Here is a 23,500-nt window from a genome sequence, read left to right on the forward strand (position 1 = left end):
CTGGTTTATTCTGTATATTCTACACAGTACTGGAGACCTGTGTGTTCTTGCCTGGCCCTATTTCAACGTAAGAATACTGTCCTGCCCGACTCAAAACATTAGCCGACATCATTATAGGAAAGACTAAATAAGCCTTTTATTTTATTATTTATTGAACCTTAAGGCAAATAGACATACAATCATGTTTATTTATAGATTTCAAAACTATGTCTTTGGTTTTATAAAAGTAAGGCACATAGGAGCATTTGGACAGTATACCGGTACACATCTGAAAGTGGTTAAAATATCACAATGCTTCCATTAATGATTGCAAGAATAAAGTAACTATTTATATATATATGTTTAACTATGATTATGTCAGCAGAAGCATCAGCATTCTAGCTACGCCTCCACCCTGGAATGTTTACAAAGTAGCTTGGCATGATCACGATTAACAAAAATAATCTAATATATTATAGCTACGAGAACAGAGCGGCAGCAGCTATTCTACAGAACGCAAATATACAAACCAAACCGATTTGACTAAAAACAAGGTCCTTTCAAGAGAACAGTGAGTCTCTCCACTTTGGATGGACTCTGGCTGGTGATGGGACACTTTCCTGAGTGCAAACATGAGAGACAGGCAATAGGACACATTTAAAACAGCTTGTGGCAGTGACCGAGTGGGATGGCAGCATTCTTATACAATTAAAAGACATTTTATAGGCCTACAAGTCTTACTTGGCTGTTCTGACCTAATTTCAAAGAGAAGACTAGAATTGGAGTGAAATCTTGTGTGATAAACAGTAACACTCGAAAAGTTAGCAGAGATCATTTGGATGCAAACTGTAACATTGTAGTAATACTGATAAATATGAACTATTACTACTACTATTTAGCATTTGACATCAGAAACTATGACTTGTGAGTGCTTCTTATACAGTTGAACGCCACTGGGGGGCACTCAACCAGCTTAACCCTAACTGGCCCAATATTAAAATAAAGTAGAATAAACCCCTAACCCTCTCATTTAAATTAATAGTTTTAATACAATTGTACTTAGGATTAAAAAGCTTTACAAGGATTTTTTTTCCCCATACAAAGCTTATATACTTTGATATGACAACACTGATTCTGTCTCTAATTAGATCAAATTCAAGTTCTACTCCAGAGAGAATATTAAGGCCATTTGTGTAAAGGACCAGTGCGACAGGTAGGCTGTTATAGAGTTGTTAAGTGATGATGTCACTTCCGGGTCCAACTAGAAACTTCACTGCTGATTTTTAGCTTTGTTCTTGTTCCTTATTTCATCAAACAAGAGAAAACATCATATGTTGTATGTTTAACCACAAATTATATCAAATATGTAACATACACTAACGGCTGGTCCCTGCTAACACGAGCTTCTTCGCACACTCTCCATCACAGTTATATCCACAGATCCATGCTTATGACCTGGTTAGATTTAAACAACTGTGATCGCTTTCTAACGTGAGATCTGTTGTCATTTTAAAAAAAGGAAATTGTAAACATATTCATTGTTTTTCCAATCAGTTCACGGACTCGGAAGTGACATCACAATTAACTATTTCGTTCTGCTGGCCCCAGGTTCTATTGGTCACATGACTTTGGCATAGATCGGCAGCATAAGTGAACGGTGTTTAACTGTGCGTCTACTCAGCTTAACTTTGACTGAACTTCCATACAGTTTGTCCAACCATTGTGAACAAAACAAAACTGGACAAGCATTCAACGTCTATTACGAAGCAGCATTTGGCACGCTCTTGGCACACTGTCAGCTCACGTGTTGCCCAACACTGGAACCTCGACAGACCACCTAGAATCGCACACGCAACTTCTCCAGGTCATTTTGCTAATGTAAACCAACTGTTTCCATCCTTGTAAAATACATGGGGTACAGTAATTGTCATGGCGACTCGTCAGCCAAGACAACATAAAGCTTGTGTTTGTATTCTTTATACTGTAGGTGCTTGAGAGGCACACAATTCTTTGTTAAACATTGAGAAGAATTTGTTCAGCTTTTCAGGACTATTGATAATCTCTCCATTAAGTTTTGAACAGTGGAACGAACAGTGTGAACAGTGCTGTATATCCAAGCTTATGCAGAAATGTGGTGCATTTATTGCGTTGATTGTGTGGTCGTAACCAGATGACTTTGCTCCTCTGTCTCTGTGGTTAATACTGTCATAGCTCGGGCCGACCAGCAGCCTCCGCAGTCTTTTGTATAATCCACTCACTTCTTCATGATACTTTGAAGGACAGCTGCTCTGGATTTGGCACGTGATTGGACAAACAAGTCGGACATTTTGGTTTTCAACTTGGGCAATGTGCAAAATGCGAACAGTGCGACAGTGAGTCAAAGGCACGGTGCTCAGAGGATGGACAGGCTCTCAGGTGGATGTGGGTGGGGCAGGGTGAGAGGGGGCAGGGGTCCCAGGGCATCCACTTTATGGTCAATCACCCCTGTCCCTCCTCCCCGGGCCAACACCGCCACTGTGTCCCCCGACATGCCAGCAAACTCAAAGGCAAATGTCCCGTAGAAGAGCATGACGGTGACGCAGAACACCCACTCAAAGATGGCCGACGCGTGCTGCAGGACGAAACTCTCCTGGACGAAGAAGACACCGCCTGGAAGCTGAGTTAAGGACTAAAATTTCAGAAAGCATGTATGCAAAACATCAACATTTGGAATACAAGTTTATAAGTTTGTACCTATGGTTGAAATATATATGATTCTTTGAGTTATGATCTAGTTTGAGTCAATATAAACAAGGTTCTGGAGTATAGAGGCAAAGGTTAAACTGCATACATCATTGTTTGTCTTGCACTTCTCATTTGTGGTTTAGCAATTTTGAGCAACAATTATTTTGCAATCAGATTACAACTTTTAGTTCCACATTTTTCAATGCAAGCAAAACCAGAAGAGTCTAACTGACTCATTACACTCTCACCCCCCATGTATCAGATAACAGTGTTGGGTTTTTTCCACTATTATAACAAATAACAACTATTCTATTGTCTTCTCTTATTTTAATAGATTTTTTTTTTCAGACCAAGGTTTAGTTTCTTACCTGGTCTGAAAAAACATTATATTTATAATATATCTATAAATTATCAAAACCCCAGAGGAACCTTATTGTACTATTCTTTTTGTTTTAATGATATTCATGTCAAAATTGTCCTACTGAAACATTAACATTGTAAAATATATTACTAAAAATATTTCATCATTTCAAGTACCCCCTGGAAAGTATTTGTGCACCCCTAGGGGTAACACTGTTTATTGTGAGTGTCATGTTTTAAGGTTATCGTATCAGTAGCATTGTGTTAGTTTCATTATTATTTTCCTATAGTAATATATTCCACTTCAAATTGTGATAATTCTAATAATACAATGATTTTAAGTTTTAAACTCAAACGTCAAAGAAGAAGTGACTTTTATCGAGGACAGCTACATCCCCCTGTATCCTTGTGCTTGATAAGATAACACAATATATGGCATTAGTGGTTCCTATGTCGTGCCTGAATTAGTAACACATATGAGTTTGATATGATGTGACGTGGCTGCAGCATGTGAGCCTGGAGGATACTGAGCACCAGGGCGATGAAGGCCAGCAGGGTCATGCTGGCTCGGAGGTGTCCCACGCAGTACTCGGCCTGGGTCTTGGCGAGGCGGTACGTCAGCGCAGACTGCAGGCTCACAAACAGCATACTGGTGGGGAAGGCCACTCCAGCGCCCACGTAATGCAACACTTTAGCATTGTCCACCTGACACAGAGAGGACATACAGAAGGTTAGGACTACCATCAGGGAACATAAGCAGCAGAATCTATGGCAAAAAATGTGAAAGTCATCAATGCTTCATTTGTTAATATTCTCTGTCTAGAGGCATTTAGTGACACTATTTTTACTGTTACTTGGTTAAAATGTATTTTAAATGTACAGTATTCAATATACAATATTAACGTAGCTCCACAGTCTCGCCTACTTAGAAGTCCACTCTGGTTGTGGAAGTAAATATTTCCATAAATTTTTCCCATAGACTTTTCAGAAAATTCAAATATCAAGAGTTTTAAGACAGGACAGAGGCTAACGAGGAATGTGCTAACTAATATCATAACACGGTTGTTTTAAGTCCAAAAAGCACATTAAGAAACCTTTTGAATTTGGTAACAGTTTCAGAAACAGATTTAAAATAAAACTATAGGCCTTGTGGTCATTAGTTACCACAGAGCTCATTAGCCCCGAGTGAACTTTCAAATATTTAATATTAATTGTTTGCAGGAAGTCTATGTGGAAAAAATAATGAAAAATTTATGGGAATTTCATGGGAAACCAAGGGATGAGTGGTCACTGTTAAGCTCCATAATTGTTTGACTAGTTGACTAACAATCCAGCCAAATATGCTAAAACATGCACATACATGTCCTTTGAGGTGTGAATTGACCTCATTGTTTTATATTGCATCATAATTCTGTAGCAATTTCCTAGTTAGTTAATTTTGTTCACTGACATCGTAATCAAACTTATTCTGATGCTGGTAAATAGAACTTTCAGTAGAATTTAATTAAAATTCATCATAGAAAAAGTGAAGGGACCACCTGTAGTTCCTGCATCACTTTGTTGAATTGCATTTCAGGAGTTGGATTTATGTAAACAGAAGGGGAATCCTGGGAAAAGGGGAGCAGTGACAACAGAACTGCTCACAAGAAAGATACAAAACACAACAGAGAAAGAGTGGGCTGGGAGCATGTGATCACACACACCCACACAAACGGACACACACGAAGACTAAGGGGCTAGACAGGACATAACGGCGCTCACATGAGGTCAGAGAAGACTTCCTCTGCTTGTGTTACATGTAAACACTGTCACTAGCGTAGTCCCAAATGATGTGGTTGTAAACATAGTGGGCAGTCTTGTGCAGTAGGACATAAAGTTGTCTGGGCAATATTCATAAAATTAAAAATCACTTTCTGTCCTGATGATGATATTCAAATGATATTATGGTGTTAGTGTTGTCACAATACTAAAATTTCAAACTCAATTTCAATACTAAGGAATAGACCCGATATGGCAATGATAGTAAAAACACTGTAGATAATAAAATGTGATTTTCAACATTAAATAATAGTACTTTGTTTTATATTACCATGTGGAGTTATGTGTGTCTATATCTGTGTAATCCCTCAGTTGTCCAGGTTACTCTACTAATACACATTTGTCGACCAAGACTCCATCAACTGATTAATTGACCAAAGGAAGCAAAATGTCTCCCATCTCAACACCAAAGACAGATTTCTTCTCAAGCAGTGATTCAATATATGATACTTAAAGTTTATCCAGCTACATATGGGGCCGTCATACTATAGGAAAAATTCATTACATTTCTCTGTGTATGTTTGCAACTTGAGAACACAATCACCAGAAGTGCCTGCAGCTCCATGACTCGGCTGTTTCCCAGGGGTCCTGCGCTCTAGACTTGACCCTCGGCTGGATTCTGCTGACGTGATGTGTGGTTTGATGATTCAGCAAAAACTATGTAATAAATTAATTCCTGTAGACTGACGGTGAGCGGTTTGATTGCATATATGAATGCCAATGCTGTGTGGACAATAGCATGCTAGAGAACAGACAGCAGGGGTGTAGCACTGTGGGACAAAGGCAGAGGTGGGGGAGCATCAGCATGACAGAACAAGCCCCAACTGTCACTGGATTTGTCAGTTTCACTTCGTATAAATGAAAGTTTACAGGAGAAATGAAACAATGTTAGGTCTCATGAAGTAGGACGATATTGGTGTGTCAATATGTAGCGTTCTTGAGCGTGTTGAACTTCAAAGGCCCGATAAAGCTGCACTCCAAAATGATACACAGGACATGGGAGATGACCATAAAAAACACATGTTGTTTAATATAGATCACTATGTATCTGACCCAAACTGCACTACCAAAGACTACAACAGATTTTATGCCAAACTATTTGTCCATGCATTCCTAGTACTTTTTCTGTATAATGTATTTGTACATTATACAGCTGTATTAAAAACAGCTGCAGGTGTGTGTATAAAAGTTCATTACCAGATTATTAAATAATCTAGCAATTGTGGCACCAAAGTATCCAATTTTGATGGATCTTGAAATGTAATGTAAATGTAATCTGCCTTTTTACATATTAATATCAAAAATATCAAACCTTCCGATGACTCACTAACTTCTTTCTTTTGTCCCACATAAATCCTTGGACTAAGTGACTAAAGTCCTCATATTTATATCAAGATACTAATAAATACTAAAACTAGACATATTTTCAAGAATTGCTAAAAGGAGAAAAAAAAGTTTCATTAACAGAGCTAAATTTGGCTTTGGCTTTAATATTCCACAGTATGGAATAAAACTTCTCCATCTCCAAGTATGGTTTTAACTGTTTCCGTGGAATCATGCAGTTTTTCCACCTCCAGAAAGTTACGTACTATACCTTTAAAGTAGTAGTAATTTTAGTATGGTGATGACAATAGTCCAATACCATGAAAGAGAAAAAAACAACAAAACATGCTGGAAACTGGGAATTCCCTGTAACGTGTTCTGTCAGCCAGTTAACCATTTCAGTGCTATCACACTGTCTCATATATCATGTGGTAATGTGTGCATGGTTCTGCCTAACTCATCAGTATCTGCTCCAAAACCTCTCCACAGCTGTACCAAAGCCTTATGTAACAGAGTTAGAGCTGGTGCTTATTATACTAGTGAGTACACGTGTGCTACATATCACCGTCTAGGATCTGCAGGATGCCCTCAGTATAAACAATAACACAATTTTGCAGTCTCAGTATAGAGTGGCCCTTCCTGTAGAATTCCTCACACTTTTTGCTGAGCTAAGGTCCCAGAGGAGATACGGGCAAAGAGGTGAGGACGACCTGTAGCGTTCCCAAACAAAAGCAGTCTGTTCAACTTAGACTCTTACACCGTCACACATTACAAAATGTGAAAAAGGGTGTCAATCACTCAAAGTTTAGAGCCAATACTCTGCCTCTCCCGTTTGTGTTTTGTGGCCGCTGGGTTGTAGAAAAAAGCCACAGGCTCTTCACTGAAGCCTGCCTAAATATTTAGCTCTCCTGAACACACAGGCACGTGAGTGAGGTCGAATGGATTTCAACGTAGACACATTCTTTTTACACAGAGAGGACAGGAGGCACTTCTGCTCACAGGACCAAACATGCACAGCTCAAAAAGATGTCAAATGTCAATATGCAGACAGAGAGACAAACCATTCAATACTTTCACACAGAGAAGACTGTTTTGATTTGTTTATTGTGATTCTAATGTCTCTCTTATTCTGTACAGCACTACTTCGAATTCCTTACTTTGTGTATGAATTTCTTATACAAAAGCACTGATTTTCTTGAGTGCACTATGACACGTTTTCAGTGGTGGGGGGAGACTTGTTTGTCTCCATGGAGGTCTTTCAGCTTTGCCTGGAAAGTTCCACATTATGGCATTAAATTTATATTATATATATTGCATGTCTTCAAAAAAGATATTCTTACTGTGAGTGGGGTTTTCCACAGATCTGGCCTGTAACTTGGCCTGATACTTGTCACAATTGAGATGTTAAGTTTAATGCTGTACAGTGGAACAGGCAAAGCCATAACATCTCCATGTCGACAAGCAAACCCTCTACAATGAAAGTGCACCACATTTTCAAACATAAAAAAAAAACTTGTCTATGCAGAAGAAAACCACATTGTCGTACCAAAGCTCTAATTAGGAGATTTAATGACAGAAACAGACACAACAAGCCCAATCTTTGCCCTACAGGCTTATGTTGTATGTCAAGAGATCTTAAAAATAACTTTACCTCAAAAGTAACGGTTAGTCATTCATGATACAAAGTGACACAAAACAAAACAAGTCCTGTTTCATGAAATGCTATTGTAAAGATGAAGTTCTGCTCAGTGGTAGTTCTGTTTGCGTGTTGTGCATTGTATACTACAAGTGTTTTAAGGAAATGTACTCCAGTATGTTAAAGAGTACTAGTAACTTAAACGCTGTTTTGATCTATGCAAAGCTGTCATGTCATGAAGATAAGATTGATTTGAGATATTAGGGCAGTTAATCTAATTTCTTATAGTTATAATGGAGTGCTTTATAGACAATCCAGTGTCACTAGAAGCGTGTGGTTTGGAGCAGATTTGAATTTGACCATTTTCTGTGTTAAATGGCATGGATTAAAAGTTTACTGTTTTTGTTCGGGGAATTAATATCAGAAGGCGGGATGTAGTCCTTTAGTTGATTAATCAGCCGACGGCATCTCAATCAACCAAAATTTGTATTAGTCATTTTATTTAGATTTATAAAAAATTATGCACACAACAGCAGAAAGGAGAAGGAAGGGAGTGGATTAGCTGAAGACCTAGTATGAATCCTGTGTTTAATCCGTCTTTTTTTTTATCACTTTTCTCTATTAAGTAGTAGTAGTTTTTTGCATAAACTGCAGTTGTAGTATTTTGAATCACAGAGATGAATTAATCAACAGAACATGTCATCCCTAATTTAAAAAAAACAACAGATAAAATAAAATGAAATAATCATGATAGATCAGTAAATATTTTTGCCCAACTCTATACGAGATGCAGAGAAATAAAATGCATGACAGTAGTGTGGCAGTTGAACACATTTAAGCCCACTACACACATGTGGCAGGCTTTAGATAGAAAGTATAACTCTAAAAATAGAAAATGCACAGCAGGATGGGGTGTGTTACCTGGAAGTTCCCGACCATGATGAGGCCGGCCGCACAGATCCAGCCTGTGGACAGACTGGCTGTGTTCAGCACACAGTTCTGGTGCTTCTCGATCACATGGGCGTAGCGCAGCAGCACAATCACCATCACTGTAAAACACACACAAAACAGCTCAAATCAGCCTCTAGTCTTTATTACAGATTTTTATGCCACAATCATGAATAGAATGAAATGATCAAAACTATATATTTATTATTTGTTTTATATTAACATGTGGTCTTATACTTTGTCTTTAAATTAGTATATAGTTTCAATACTAGTTTAAAGTTGCACTATGTAACTTTTCTGGGGTAAGGTCTGCCACCTGCTGCGCTCCATGGATATGCTACTGTTTTAGCTGAAATGATCCGCAGTATGATTGTAGTTAACATATTAATCTCCATGGAGACAAGCAGCTGACACCACCAGAGGTTTGCCTCTTGACAGGTCAGAGCTGTCAAGAGGCATCCATGGAACTTAATTTCATGCTTTGGAATATTTTAACACCAAATTTTAAAATGAAATATAAAAAGGCCATTTTAGCATGTAGTTATATTACTTCTTTAAATCTAATATACAGTGACTTGCAAAAGTATTCATCCCCCTGGAACTTTTTCACATGTTTTCACATCACAACCACAAATTTAAATACATTTTCTCAGCATTTTATGTGAATGAGCAACAGAAAATGACACACAAGTGTGAAGAGGAAAGAAATATTTTACAAGATTTCCAGTACTGTACATAAATAGACTGTTTAGTTATCTGTACTTTACTTAATGAAATTTTACAAAGGGTACACTTTTTACTTTTACTTCACAACATTTAATTGGACAGAAAAGTAAAAAGTACTTGAGGCTACTTTTATCATGTTCATGGTAACATCCTAACTAAAGGTGTGAAGTTCAAACCTCGGCTTTGAGCAAACAAACAAAACAAAAAAAATACAAAACTGATTCTTATTACCAAAAGATGTGTATGTGTGTGTATATGTATATATCATTATCACTACATTTAACACTTTAAAAATGTACTTTAAGAGTAAAACGCAAAAGTATCATACACGTGTTGTTAATTTGATAAACAGGTACTTAAATACCTTTACTTAAGTAGATTTTTTTCATGTGATACTTTTACTTGAATATCTTTTTACCTCTGTATCTGTACTTTTACTTCAGTAACAAAATTGAGTACTTCATCCAACCACTGAATTCTAGTTATTACAAGAACTCAACTGTACACATAAAAATGCAGGAATTCTTGGCTAGTTGTTTTTGGAAAACCTAGTCTCCTGTCTCAAATTCCATCCAAACACTCCTTCATTTGTTTAGCCAAGAAAAGCACATGGGATTCTGGGAGTGTGGATTACAGGAAGTCAGATTTGTACTGAAACTGAAGGGGGCAGGAAAAGGCGGGAAAGTGGAGGTATTGGTGCATGAGAGCAAGGGATAAACGGAGAAGAGGAGAGGGGGAGAAGTGGGCCCAGATGAACCAAAGCTGAGACTCCAACAGGCTGTGAGGGCTCCTATTGTTAGAGCGTTGTAGTCGTATTGTGTAGTGGAGTGGTTAGCCTTTGTTGGCGGTGCTTGATGAGGATTGACTGGGGTAAAGGGGGAAAGCAGGGCGCACACGAGGGGGTCCGGTAGGGAGGGGGTCAGGCAACATGTAACCCCGGTGTCTAGACCTCAAGTCCAAACGCAAGATTCACAACCAAACCATGACACTGATGTCGGGCTGTAGACAGTTTGGGTAAATTAAATGATACAGTGAAAAATTTTACATTTTTTCATTCGTTGAGTAGAAATTCAGCAGAGGTAGAATACCCAAAAACTGTATTCAAGCAAGAGTAAGGATACTTCAAAATAATATTACTCAAGTAGAAGTAGCGGTCCAAGAAATGACTCAAGTAAGAGTAGAAAAGTATATGGGAAAACTACTATTACTCAAGTAAGAGTAATTTAAGAGTAACTGTCTGGATTTAATATCAGATTTATAATTTAAAGTTAATGTAATTGGAAGGACAAGACATTCAATAATGCACAAGAATTAAAATGAATACTAAATCATATCTAAAGAAACAAACAACATAAAGCTTTTGTCACTTACTTTTAGACTTTTCCCACTGTCAGTAAGTGACAAAAGCTAAGAGTAACTAAAACCTTTACTCAAGTAAGATTACTGCTACTTGAGTAATGTTATTAATGCTATTATTGAGAGAGTATAATAGTAAAAGCATGCTGCTAGAAAGGTTTAAAAGTTACTCAAATAAAAATCTGAGCCACTTCCAAAATTCAGCCTTGTTTTTAGGCAAGATTTAGTTTTTATTATGACACAGTTTTACCATTAAATCAAGTCATTACATTTAACATAATACATTTACTATATTTACTGCTATTTTACTAATATTTACTATTGTTTTTTTTATATTGAAGACGTATTATTGTTTATGCGATATTTTACAGTTATCAATCACAGCATTCATTCATTTTTATTAATATTGTGCAGCCCAAATACAATTCAGGATGGTCTTAGATATATTTTGTCTTGACATATGGACATAAACACACTGGGGCGGTGCAGAAAAAAATATTCTTGTCAAATATTGGATATATACAATATCTCAGGCTGCCAAGCATTGCACAGCATTGCCAAGCACACACTCTCTGCTTAACCGATGGTGTGGGCATGAAGGCACGTTACCTCCCAACAGCCTCGCTCTGGATTGGTTCTTTGGTTGCCATGATACTTGTGGTTGGAATTTCAAATATGGTCTTGGCTCCAAATTCGCCTCTATAACTACTAGCCTCGATGACCTTCATTTGACTGGAGCCGAGTGCTAAGAGTGATGTCACACTCCTTTAGTCCACTTCTTTATACGTGGGCTACCCTCATATCACTGATACCAATATTGGAACAACATATCACTCATGCCCAACTACATTATAAGCAAGGAGTATATTTTAGGGCCCATGAAACCAAACAGAGGAGAAAAATGGTACAATGTGCAGCTTTGTGTCCAGAGCCAAAGACAACATGGAGACAAGCCGCCACATTTCAGAGCTCAGATGGTCTGCATTTAGAGCAGTGGGCAGCACACTCCTCTAGACCTGGACTACGTCAAACAAAGGCTCTTTTAAATGGCTCTGGGTTACATAACACAGTTGTCATTTAAGAGTTTTGTGAAGGTTAAAACTCACAAATATTGTTCAGATATTTTTAGACGTTGACAGGATGAGAGGAAAAGGTGGAGAGATAAGGAGACTGAAATAGCGTCACTGAAACAAAACCTTTGTAATATCCAGTCTCCTCTCAAAGTTATTGGCCCAAACTTCCAACAAACTTGTGTATTGCTAATCATGCATCAGGCGCAGAAATGGTAAAAGGCCAGTGACTGAGTTGAATGTATTCCTTCATAATAAATGCTCTTTACATTATGAATTATATGGTTAAAGTTGCTACATTAAAACATTGAGATAATATATATATATATATTTTTTTTTTTTCAATTTTACATAGCATATTCTTGAGTAACAACTAATACAGAGGCTAGTGACAGGGTCACCTTCATGACCAATGAGGTACAATGTTATTAAGAATCATAGGAAACAACTATCCAAGACAGTTTTTTCTGTGTCATGGTGCACTATCACACTGGCGGAAAGGACTAAGTAGGCGGGGGCTAAAGGTTCAAACTAAAACATTCCTGACTCATGGTTTTAGATCAGGCCCTTTAATTTGGATCTCACAAAATTAGACCATCAAGGTAATTAAAGTCAAAATATAGCATTGTGTAACATATTGTGCCTGGAGAATATGTTGATCAAAATATCTGAAGTGTTCTGCTGGTGTTGTCTGGAGTCCATGTTGCTGAGGGAACCCAAATCTAACTCCACTTGTTATTAGATTACATGAGTCTCCTGCAGACCGCCTGTCTGACTGGACCTGCATAGACGGTTTCATAGCCACAAAAGGGCAGCTCTTCCAAATCGTCTGAACAGGCTGAAGGTTAAACACCTGGTGTTTTGACCTCATCTCTACTCTATTTGTGTCATTGTGGATCTTACAAACGAACATTTGTGTGTAAGTCAATGGCAGGAGAAAGTCTTTCATGAGAGGCGAGATGGGGTCAGGCCATCTCTGAGACAACAATGGCTGACATAAATAACCTGGCTCTGAGGCGTCAGTCACTTTCCCCATAACCGAACCCTCACTGCTGCTTCTACGAACAGGAAAAGCAGGAGAGGAAACCAGGTTGCCTCACTCTGCTACTTTGTCCTGTCAAAGAGTCATGTTGTAAACAAGTATGTTATTAAATATTTTATGTCCAGATACACAGCTCAGTTGGCTCTTAAAAGCCCCATATTAAGTTATTTTCAGATCTATAATGTTTATAATGTTTATCAAATGCTCATCAAACATATACCCGGGGTTTTTCTTTGTTTCATTCACACATGTTTAACATACGATCCATACATATTTAGTGCTTTCCAAGAGAGTTATTCTATTGGAAACAGAATGAGGTAATACATTAAGGGTTTTAGTGAAAGTGTTTGGAGTTTTAAAACAATTTGGATAATTTCTCTACTGAGCAAAATGTAGGTAGCTGTTGACTTGAAGACTACCGCTTCATGGAGATGTAGGCAGACAGTGATAATGTAGGATTACTAAAACGTGTGAATGGCATAAAACTATGGGGATGTGTTTGATGAGGTAACAGCATTATAACATGGTTTAAAGCGCAAAAGAATCCATTTTGTGTGATATAGGACCTTTAAAAGTACCATTTTCTGCCCTCATCCGATTTCATTTTCAAATGAAACTTTGATTTTACTACCAGTACTTTTGTATTTACAACAATAGAATATTGACTTAAGATACGTATCTGAACAATTATGTGACTAGAGATGACAGAGATAACAAAAATAGTAATATCAAAATAGCTGTTTTGGAGCAAAATTAGAATATGGAGAATTTTGCCTACATTTATAATATAGAGATTAATATTTTTTATTTGCACTTTTGTAGCCTTTTTACATGTAGTAGTGGATGAAGCACTCAATTTTATTACTTGAGTATCTTTTTTCTCTATATCTGTACTTTCACTTGAGTAAAAATCACATGAAAAAGTACATGGATTTAAGAGTAGATGGATTCAAGTGTTAAATGTAGCAATATTGATTAAAATGATACATACTTTGTTCAACAGTATCAATATGAATCTTTTTTTTAAATTTGTCTTGTGAATTTTGTGTATTATTTTTGTTTGCTCAAAGCTAAAACTTGAACTAGAAAAACTTAGTTGAGATGTTACCACAACGTACTTTTTACTTTTCTAGTCCAGTTCAAAAACTGTTGTGGTTAATGTTACCATTCACGTTTTGTGCAATATCTGAACTTCAACCAAGCCTTTTACAGGCATGTTTTAGCACATTTCTGATGGTTTGCAAAAATGTCACATGAATTATGTCATCAGGATAATCCTAAAAAAATGAGATTTAAATTTTTGTCAATATGGGCCATCCCTACATTTAACCACTTAACTGGTCAAGACTGTTACTATTATTATTACAATATTAGACCTGAACGTAACAAATCCTCTTTGATTTGAGATAAAATGGAGCCCATCTCTCAATGAAATAAAACATGCTTTCCCACGTGAGGAGATGGATCAATCCTCGTGGCCCCAGCTCTCACACAGCGGGCATGCAGACAAAGAATGTGTGCTTTGTCAAATCAAAGACGGAGTGGGGAAAGGTGAGAGCAGAGAAAGTACAGTTCACAGAGTCCAGACAGGACTGTGCATGTTAAGTCCCACAATCTAATATCAGAGAACAGATCAATGGGCTGAGATGCTGAAAAGTGATTTGGATACAATGGGCCGTTGTGGAGCGACGTACAAACACAACTTAACCTAGTTTTGTGTGCCCTTGCAATAGAATTAACTTATGGTATGTACCGATTTTTGAGAACAAGAGGATCAAGAGGAAAAACAGCAGACGACTGACCTAAAGAGCTTCAAATGTGGTCATTCACAAACTAACCAGGAACGAACAAATGCAGATTGCAGTAAGCCACTAATCCTTAAGGGTTCAGATGTAAACAGGTTACATTATGTGAGATGGTAAATTCATTGGTCTGACCTAAACACCTGCAGGTCAACTGACAACTGTGGAAAATGTCCTAATACAGTGAGGGGCAGTGCCAGACTTCAGTACAGAAGGGAATAGCCCAGCTTGTTTCAGGATAGCACAGGGGCACATTAGCATGTACTCATGATTGTACAGATAGTGTGACATTCATATCAGAAATATATTGTAAAACTGATTTTAACCCACCATCCCTCAGGATGATTGTCTGAAATCCTGAGCCTCTGAAGAAGTTACAAAACATACACCACCAATACTGTTGGACTGATGAAACTCTGTTAAGCTCCAAGTTAAAGACCTCTATGTGCAACAGTGGAATGCAGCATTCCCCATTCCTGATCTAATCTTGGGTTTATTTAGGACATTAAGGGGATGCATGTTATGTTTAAATGTGAAATTAAATGTGGTCTGGATTAGACCTCTACTTCAGGATTCAGTGGGTGATGCAGCACAGATCTTGACCTAGACTGGATCAGAATCATTTTAAGTTAATGGACAAAACTGGAGTCGTCTGTATGTTGTTTGTGTTTCCTCAAAGTCCACACAGAAAGTTAAACCCACATTCTAGTTGTGAGGCGAGAGAGCTAACCTCTCACTCCATCACCAGGTCACCACCTCACGCAATGTGCGATTCTGTTCAGTGATGATCTGAGAGGACAATGGCACAGGATGGCCATGTAACACTCTGCCTTGGCATCATAGTGGATGATGAATTCGTGCCATTTTAAAGCAATTTTGTAATTTAGATTTGAGGTTGGTTGAGAAACACTGGTAATGCTTTAATCCAATACATTCTAACAAAACTTTTTTGACCAGTTTGATGCTCAGCTTAGCACCTCCCATATACACGGAGCATCTTTAATGTTCATCTGTAAATGCCACTTAACGTGCAATGAGTCAATGAGTTCACTTGTGGAAACAACTCTTTCTATACTCGGTGCTTGTTTATGTGCTCTTCTTCACTGGACCGGACTCCATGTCCTCCTGGAGGATTTTTCCATAAAGAGCTAAAGTGCAGTGCCAAATAGCCCCAAACCCTTTTGTTTCAGTGCCACACAGCAGACAAACAAGAGCCGGCGCCTCTGCTCCAGCTGGGAAACATTAACCAGAGCAGGGCACCAGCTAATGCAGGAGCAGCATGTGGAGGAGCAGACAACAGCACAGAACTCTAGTGCTGAGTGCATGGACACTCATACCAGACCTGTATCTAACATTACCAAGACTTTGGGGAGGGCTTTGTGGAAACTACATTTATACTAAAGATCTAAGGCCTTCTGTGATCTTCTGTGGTCAAGTCCCTGTTTCAGTTTGACAGTTGAGGTGTCACTGATCTGTGAACCTCAGGGTTTCCTGTCTAAAAGAACACAGCAAATAAACCACAGAAGTCAAGTTTATATGGGAATGTACCAGCAAAACAGCATTATTTGTTATTTTATAATAAAATATTAATCATTGTTGTGTAAGGAGTCTTACCCATGAATGACCCTGTGCTGCAGATGAGGCTAAAGAAGCAGCTCTCTGGGGGAAGAGTCCCACATTTACTGAAACAAATAATAAAAGCTCAAATTAGTGCAAACAGAATACAAGTAAAAGTGAACAATATATACTACTTCATGACAAAAGTTCAAACTGAAGCGGTACTTCAGGTTTGAACAACAAGTTTAACAAATTAGCTTTAGATCGATAGAGAAATTTCATATTACCAGACCATCATTTCCTTGTAAACTTTTCTCCATTCAGTCGAATCTGCCCCTGGAGCCCACAAACCAAACACAAACCAGAGCCCTATCAGCTGACTGCAGTCACACATTCTTCTCATCATGTACAATATGACGAGGTCACACACTAAAGCATTATAGCTGCTGTAGTACTGGTGTGATTAGGTTCACTCAAGTCTATCTTCAACTCAAAACTAACTCTTATAGGCTCAACAAATTATTAAGTTTTAAGTTGTAGTCAAACACACTATTTACATACTACTGGCTGTGATTTAAAAGGTAAAACAGGTAAGGAAAAGTACTTGCTTAACTTCTTATTAAATTATTAAAGGACTTTGGAATTTGTGTTTACATAAAGAGATCCAGGCCCTGCCTTTCACTATAGTGTCAGACAGGATATATCTCCCCAAAGTTATTTTCAGAATGTGCCTCCTTGAGGTGCACCAGCAGTAGCCATGAAAACAATAGCGCCACATCCCTGTGTGAAAGAGGAAACACACACAGTATGCACACACAGTATGCACACACAGTACACAAATCGCAGAGACAGGGAGCAGACCTGATGAGAGGGACATGGTCCAGAGTGCAGCACAGTGTCGGGCCGCTCTGCAAATACAGCTCCTCTTCACATGACTGGTTGTACAGCCTGGAACAGCAAACACAGACAGTACAGGTCACATTCACGAGTGTCACAGCCCACCCAGCTCCATCAAAGCAGGGTCAAAAAGTCTAGCTCTGATACCCAGTACCACATGACAGAACATCTGATGTTCTGAAATATCCCAGATCTAAACCAGGTATTTAACAGGGCTAAACCATAATTTATGAAACAAAGACTAACCCAAATGAGGACAATAAGGCTTAATATTAACGGCACTTGTCCCATTATTTCCATGTATTTGAGCAAAAATTGCCTCAGTACAGATGTGCAGTTCTTGTAGCTTTAGGTCAAAATCACTCCACCTGTGTAATATCTGGTTCTAATTATAAACTCCACTGTGGGTTCTGAATGTGGTGAATAATTAGGATGCTCTGAATTCATAAACTAAGTGTTAAAAATTAACTTGAAAATCAGGTACAACGCTTTAATATTTATATAGTTTAAGTCTGCTTTTATTTTAAAGCATTATTCAGGCATTTAAGCAAATGTAAGCTACTTTCCTTAACTTTATTTATACAGGGAAACCCAGTGAGAACACTCGGGCTCTCTTTTTCATAGGCACTCTGTTTAAAATACAATACAAGCAGAAAAAAGACATATGGCTGCATATCTCTAGGCTGATCATTTCTTGTGCATTTTATATATTTTACTATACAAAATCAGTCTAAATGAATTCTACTGTGTAAATGCTTTGTGTAACATACCAGTTATCCACAGGGCAGACGTGCTGGTTGTACAGGGCCATGGCGTACCTACAGACAGAGTAGGGGAAAGGCAAAGTTTATGAGATTTATTTAGAAGACACTAAATGCTGTCACATTGCATCTCTATATAAAAGCTTTAACTGTACCCTCTAGAGTTGTACTCAGGCTTTTTGAAGATGGCTGTAGCATCTGTGTGACACCTGCTGCTGAATGAGGCAAGCTGAATCTAGACTGCTCTTATCTCAGTGTCTATCTCCGACTGATAGGAAGAGCCAACAATAGTGCTCTATCAGGCCACTGACCGCACACTGTACTGGGGCAGTGGAAGAGGGGAACGTCAAACATCACATAGGTTTGGTTTTCATGTCTTTATGCGAGTAATGTACCTATTCTGTGGTGAGTGTGAATAGGCAAATAACTCAATACAATACAATATTAGTTTTTAAATGTCATTGTTTTGATTAGTGTTGTCACAATGCTAAAAACTTAATTTCAACACCAAGGAATAAGTTCTATACTCAATACAGATTCTGATGTCACAATGATAAATCAAAACAGCCTTTCTTTAGACAACAGAATGTGCTTTTCAACATTAAATCATAGTACAGGTACTTTTTTGAAAGGTTCTGTCTTGTGAATGTGACTTTTTTAGTATCCACACTTGCTCAAATGAGTATCTAGTTTCGATAGTAGTTTTAGTATCAATTCTGATTTTTGATACTGACTGCTCTTATCTCCCCAGGTCTATTTCCGAACAATGGGAAGAGTCAACAATAGTGCTCTGACAGGCCAGGCTGGTGACTGCACACTGTACCGGGGCAGTGAAGTCCATGTGAAAGACAGAGGTTTGTTTTTCATCTTTTACCTATTCTGTGGTAAGAAGAGCCAAAGAACTCAGTAATACAACATTTGTTTTTAACCATCATTGTTTTCAGGCATTGCAATTTTCTATAGACTTTAGTCAGAGACTGCACAATCACATAGAATGACCATTTGACACAGCCAGACCACACATACTAAAGGAATCCCTGAGTATTGGAGTAGAGGTTATGATGGAAAACAGTGGAAATAAAACATGTGGCCAGCTGAGGTTATTCAACTTTTCCATGGCGTTTGGGGCACGTATTTGGACCCCTCCCACAGTCCAAACAGAGCTGCTCCGGGACAGTGTCTATATTAAGCTGCGTTTTTTAGTTGTATGTGAACCTACAGTTCTGGAAGAGGCTTCGTAATAATAGGTTTGTTTACAGAATTAGCTCTGTATGAAATGCAAAAGCAATGGCTGAGGATAATTACATGGCTGGATGCAGCTGATAAGTGGAACCTACAATGTTTTTATGTTTATGATCGAACAAGGAACGTTTAACAAAAGGTTTCTATGGAAACATCTGGTTTGGGTAGAAGAGTTTCCAATAGCGCAACAGAAACCAGAGGAGGACATAACAAATTAGAAGAACTTTAGCACCAAGAGTAGTCTCCATTGTTTATGCTAAAATATTAAAAAAAACAGAAAGCAGACTGTTTTATCTAAATAACCAGCTCATAAAACAAAGGACCTGTGTGGCTTTCAAATACATGAGCAGGAACACATAACTGAAACCACAGACTCTGCAGAGGGCACCATCACCAGATGCTCAAGGATAGTTCCTCTTCTGTTACCCATTCCCAAAACTTACCTAACAAGTCACGCATAGAGAAGCAGGGTTATGTAATGCACTATGGCCTCTCCGATTCCAGTTTGGAAAAATACCCTTAGATGTACAGAAAAAGGGAAACTAGTGTTTGCTGTACCATTTTAACACCAAACCTTCCTCACTAAAAACTCCTACAGTGCCAATAGATGTCATTGTTATTGACTATTGAGTGTAACCTTGGAAATATGTGGAAGATTAACAGATCAACAGAAAATGGTAAGCTTGAAATGTCAGTTGTGATTTTAGCATGTCTTCAATAACTAAGGGCCATTACCACTTGCTACACACCTGGACGTCAAGCATCAAGGATTAAAGCACACACACACCTGGATGCATTACTTGCCTGTTGAGTGGTAAGTGGTGCACTTAATACTAGGCCTGTCACAACAGTTACTATAATTGACTTATAGTCAGTGTATGATGATAGATAGTAGACAATATCCTACAAAAGTTTCCCTAAAAATATTAACACATGAACAGTAGTGGGTTGAGTAATTAACATCTACAATTCAATTATCACTGATTACTGTAGTGTTTTATTCTGTTATTTATTTCTATTTATCATGTTTTTTAAGAGTTTACTGGGACCATCTTGTTTTACAGGTATTGTGTCAGTGAGGGGCATTCACTAATATCATAAATTGTGATATTTTCACATCAAAACTGTTATTGACAGTAGTATAGTAACAGTGCAGGTCTGAGAGTGTACACAGGGGAGACTCTAGTGAGGCCTATATGAATGTGGGCCATCTGTCCTGTCCCCTGCAGTGCATTCCTCCTCCTCAGTGCACTAATAACAGGGCACACTCAGAGCTGTCAGGACAAACGAGAGCACGACAGCCCCTTCCTCCAAACATGTCCCTCCACACCACAGACATAGATCCACACATCCACCACCTCTGAGCGGATCATCTCAGCCTCCTGGAGACACATAATCCATAAAGCAATCGCCATGGCGCTTAGGAATTCTGGGTAAATATGCGAGGCTGCTCTCAGGGAACCATGACCCAGGAAATGTCCTTGATGCACTTGGTATTTTCTCATCAGATTGCTCATGTTTGAGAGTAGTGGAATAGTAGAGAATGGTGAAATCACAGTCTCCTTCTTAAATGTCAAGTGATATCATCAAATTGATTTAAGTTAATCTGTTGTACCTATAACTTGAATGTCTGGCCACTACTAACTTTTATCAATATGCTTCTACAAAGACCTGACAGTTGATTCAGACAAGCAATAACAAAATGTAACTACGGTTTTGGAGAATTTCAAAAGCTATTAAACAAATCACAATGTACTTATTTACTTGTTGTGTAGATACATTTTAAAGTCTATTCAACCACTGTTTCCATTTTACAGTTTTAAACCTAATGTCAACAATTACTATTTCTTATGTATTTGAGTCTATCAAGCTGCCATTCTATCAATACATGGAGATATTTGTCAGTTCAGTAATGATCTGCAGAAAAGAGCAAACGATCTTCCACAAGAAAGTAATACAACTTAAATGTATTGCCCTTACTGCACTTTTTACTGTGTCCAAATGAGGCATACGAGTTGGGGAATATATCCAATTTAGATTTTTCTGACAAGCATTGCAGTTGCGACTAGATGTCCAGAAGAACTGACAAAAAGATATTCATATGATTCTTGTAAAGTTTGTCCATTTAAACTATAGGGTTGGCAGTTTTTATGCAGACTAAATCTAGATATTTTGTTGCATGTGAGGGAAATTATACTACTTCAAAAATTGCAGCCTTTGCGATTTGTTAATTGCGCCCATTCAAATTGCGATTTAGACTAATCTTGCAGCTCTAATGTGTGGTTTTCTGCTTAAGAACTGCCTTCTTTTGCATGAACAACTGGAGGAGTTAGAGACTAGAACGTCACTTACACGACCCATATCCCCGTGATGGTGAGGACCGGCAGGCTGACCGGCAGGATCATCCACAGAGACATGTTTGGCCCTCTTCCCGATCACCCTCTCCTCCTTCCCTCTTTTTCCTCTTCAGCCAGCCCAGCACTGTACGCTCCGGTAGCACTAACATTTAACTCTGTGACATGTGCAAAGACACCAACTGATTCATCTCTCTCCTGAGGCAGGGCAAAGGCTGCTGGGATACAGGACTGGACAGATGTGGCCTTTTGTTGCTGTGGGCAGAAAGGCAGATCTACAGTAAGGACTTTATAAACACTGCAGTATATATGTGAAATATATCATAGATTCTTTTAACCATCTATGTGTTGAATTAGAGGTGGGAGATATATCGAAAATTTTATATTGTCGCAATTGTTGTTCAGGAGGCACTTAAAATTTGAATATAAAGTATACTACTAATTACTTAAAAAATTAAACACATACGTCTTCCAAACAGGGTACAAAGTGATATTTCTGCACTTCTGTGGTTAGCTTAATTCACGTTTTGTTGAGCAGATTTTAGCATATTCCTGATGCATTGTGAATATATCGGAATAACGTAAAATATAATAAATAAAATAAACAAAATAAAATAAATAAAAATAATAAATAATACAATTTAAAATAAATAAATACAAAATAGAGCTTTTATTTTTTTTTGTCAATATAGAGCTCAGCACTGACTGCCTGCACACTTTCCGATAGTACATTTTCCATAGACATTTTCAATAGGTTATATAGAGGTTAAGGAGATATATGGTGACTATTATCCATAGCACGGTTGTGGTTGTTTTAAATCCAAAAGGCACATTTAAAAACTTTTGCTTTAATTACTTTAATTACTTGGCGGCTTACAAAGTTTCAGAAACAGATATTTAAATAGAATTACAGGTCTTGTAGCCATTAGTTACCACGTAGCTGATTAACCTTGAGCAAGCTTTCAAACGTTTAGTATACTTTTTTTTTTACAAAGTCTATAGGAAAGATTTATGGAAAATTAACTTCCGGAAGTGGGCGGGGCTGTGGAGTTCCATTGCCCACCTGTATGTCCAATGCGTACAATTACTAATTTTTATAGATGATTTTTTCATAGTTTCTTTTCATCCCTGACAGTTTTGACTGCTCACTAGTGTGGAATGGAGACTGTTAGGTATGAAGACAAACTAAACCTTGTTCTGAAAAAATTATATATCAAAATAAATGATCAGAAGACTAGATGAACCTGATTGGACAAAAATAATTCATTACATAATTTTGAATCCCTGGATTGTTGGTGACTGAGTCTTAATTAAACAGGTGCTATTACTTATAATTACTTTTGATAAGAAACATCTGTACCTGATTACAGCACTTAGTTACTTTAGTTACTTTATATAGAACCATGTTTACTGTCATTTACTCCCTAAACGTGTAGACTACATTTGTTTAAACGATTAGTGACAAAACATGACTTAATAATTAGACTAAAATGCACATCTATGGCATTTTAAAGCTGGTTCAAATATACAGTAGATGGCTATAGTAGTATTTTTGGATGCAGACTACTTTCCATATGCTAAATAACTGTTGTTTCCATTGGTTTCCTTGGCAAAGAGCAAACATCAAAGGAAAACCAGGCAGCTCACCTTTTCTCTGCGTGCTTCCCAAGTTTTCCTTAGTTTTCCTTCCTTCGCGTTACCCAGAATCAAGTGATCGTCCAGATTTGACCCACCGGGCGCGGAGTCTCCCCTGTGCAATTAATTCCCGGTGCGATAAATGCAGTTTTCCTCCAGACAGACCCCGGTAGGATGAGCTCCCGTTAGCCGCTCACGCGCTGCTCAGAGTGGGGGAAGATGTGTGTGTCCCTCCGCCACGAGACACCCCAGCTGTGCCGCTCCGCCCCC

The 23,500-nt window shown here is 38.1% G+C and overlaps 1 protein-coding gene across 1 annotated transcript; it reads right to left on the reverse strand.

Moving 5' to 3' along the window:
* Positions 1–109: 109 nt before the first annotated feature.
* On the reverse strand, positions 110–23,500 carry zgc:154058 (Transmembrane protein 150A-like). The gene is made up of 8 exons (XM_033979495.2): positions 23,243–23,500; positions 21,594–21,850; positions 18,009–18,056; positions 17,203–17,289; positions 16,399–16,466; positions 8,762–8,889; positions 3,591–3,768; positions 110–2,628 (listed from the first exon to the last, which is right to left on the reverse strand). The coding sequence occupies exons 2-8, from the start codon at positions 21,656–21,658 to the stop codon at positions 2,372–2,374; spliced, it is 831 nt and encodes a 276-aa protein (XP_033835386.1). The 5' UTR covers positions 21,659–21,850; positions 23,243–23,500; the 3' UTR covers positions 110–2,371.

Source organism: Periophthalmus magnuspinnatus, chromosome 15 (assembly GCF_009829125.3).
Source record: "Periophthalmus magnuspinnatus isolate fPerMag1 chromosome 15, fPerMag1.2.pri, whole genome shotgun sequence".
In the NCBI taxonomy this organism is placed as follows: domain Eukaryota; kingdom Metazoa; phylum Chordata; class Actinopteri; order Gobiiformes; family Gobiidae; genus Periophthalmus; species Periophthalmus magnuspinnatus.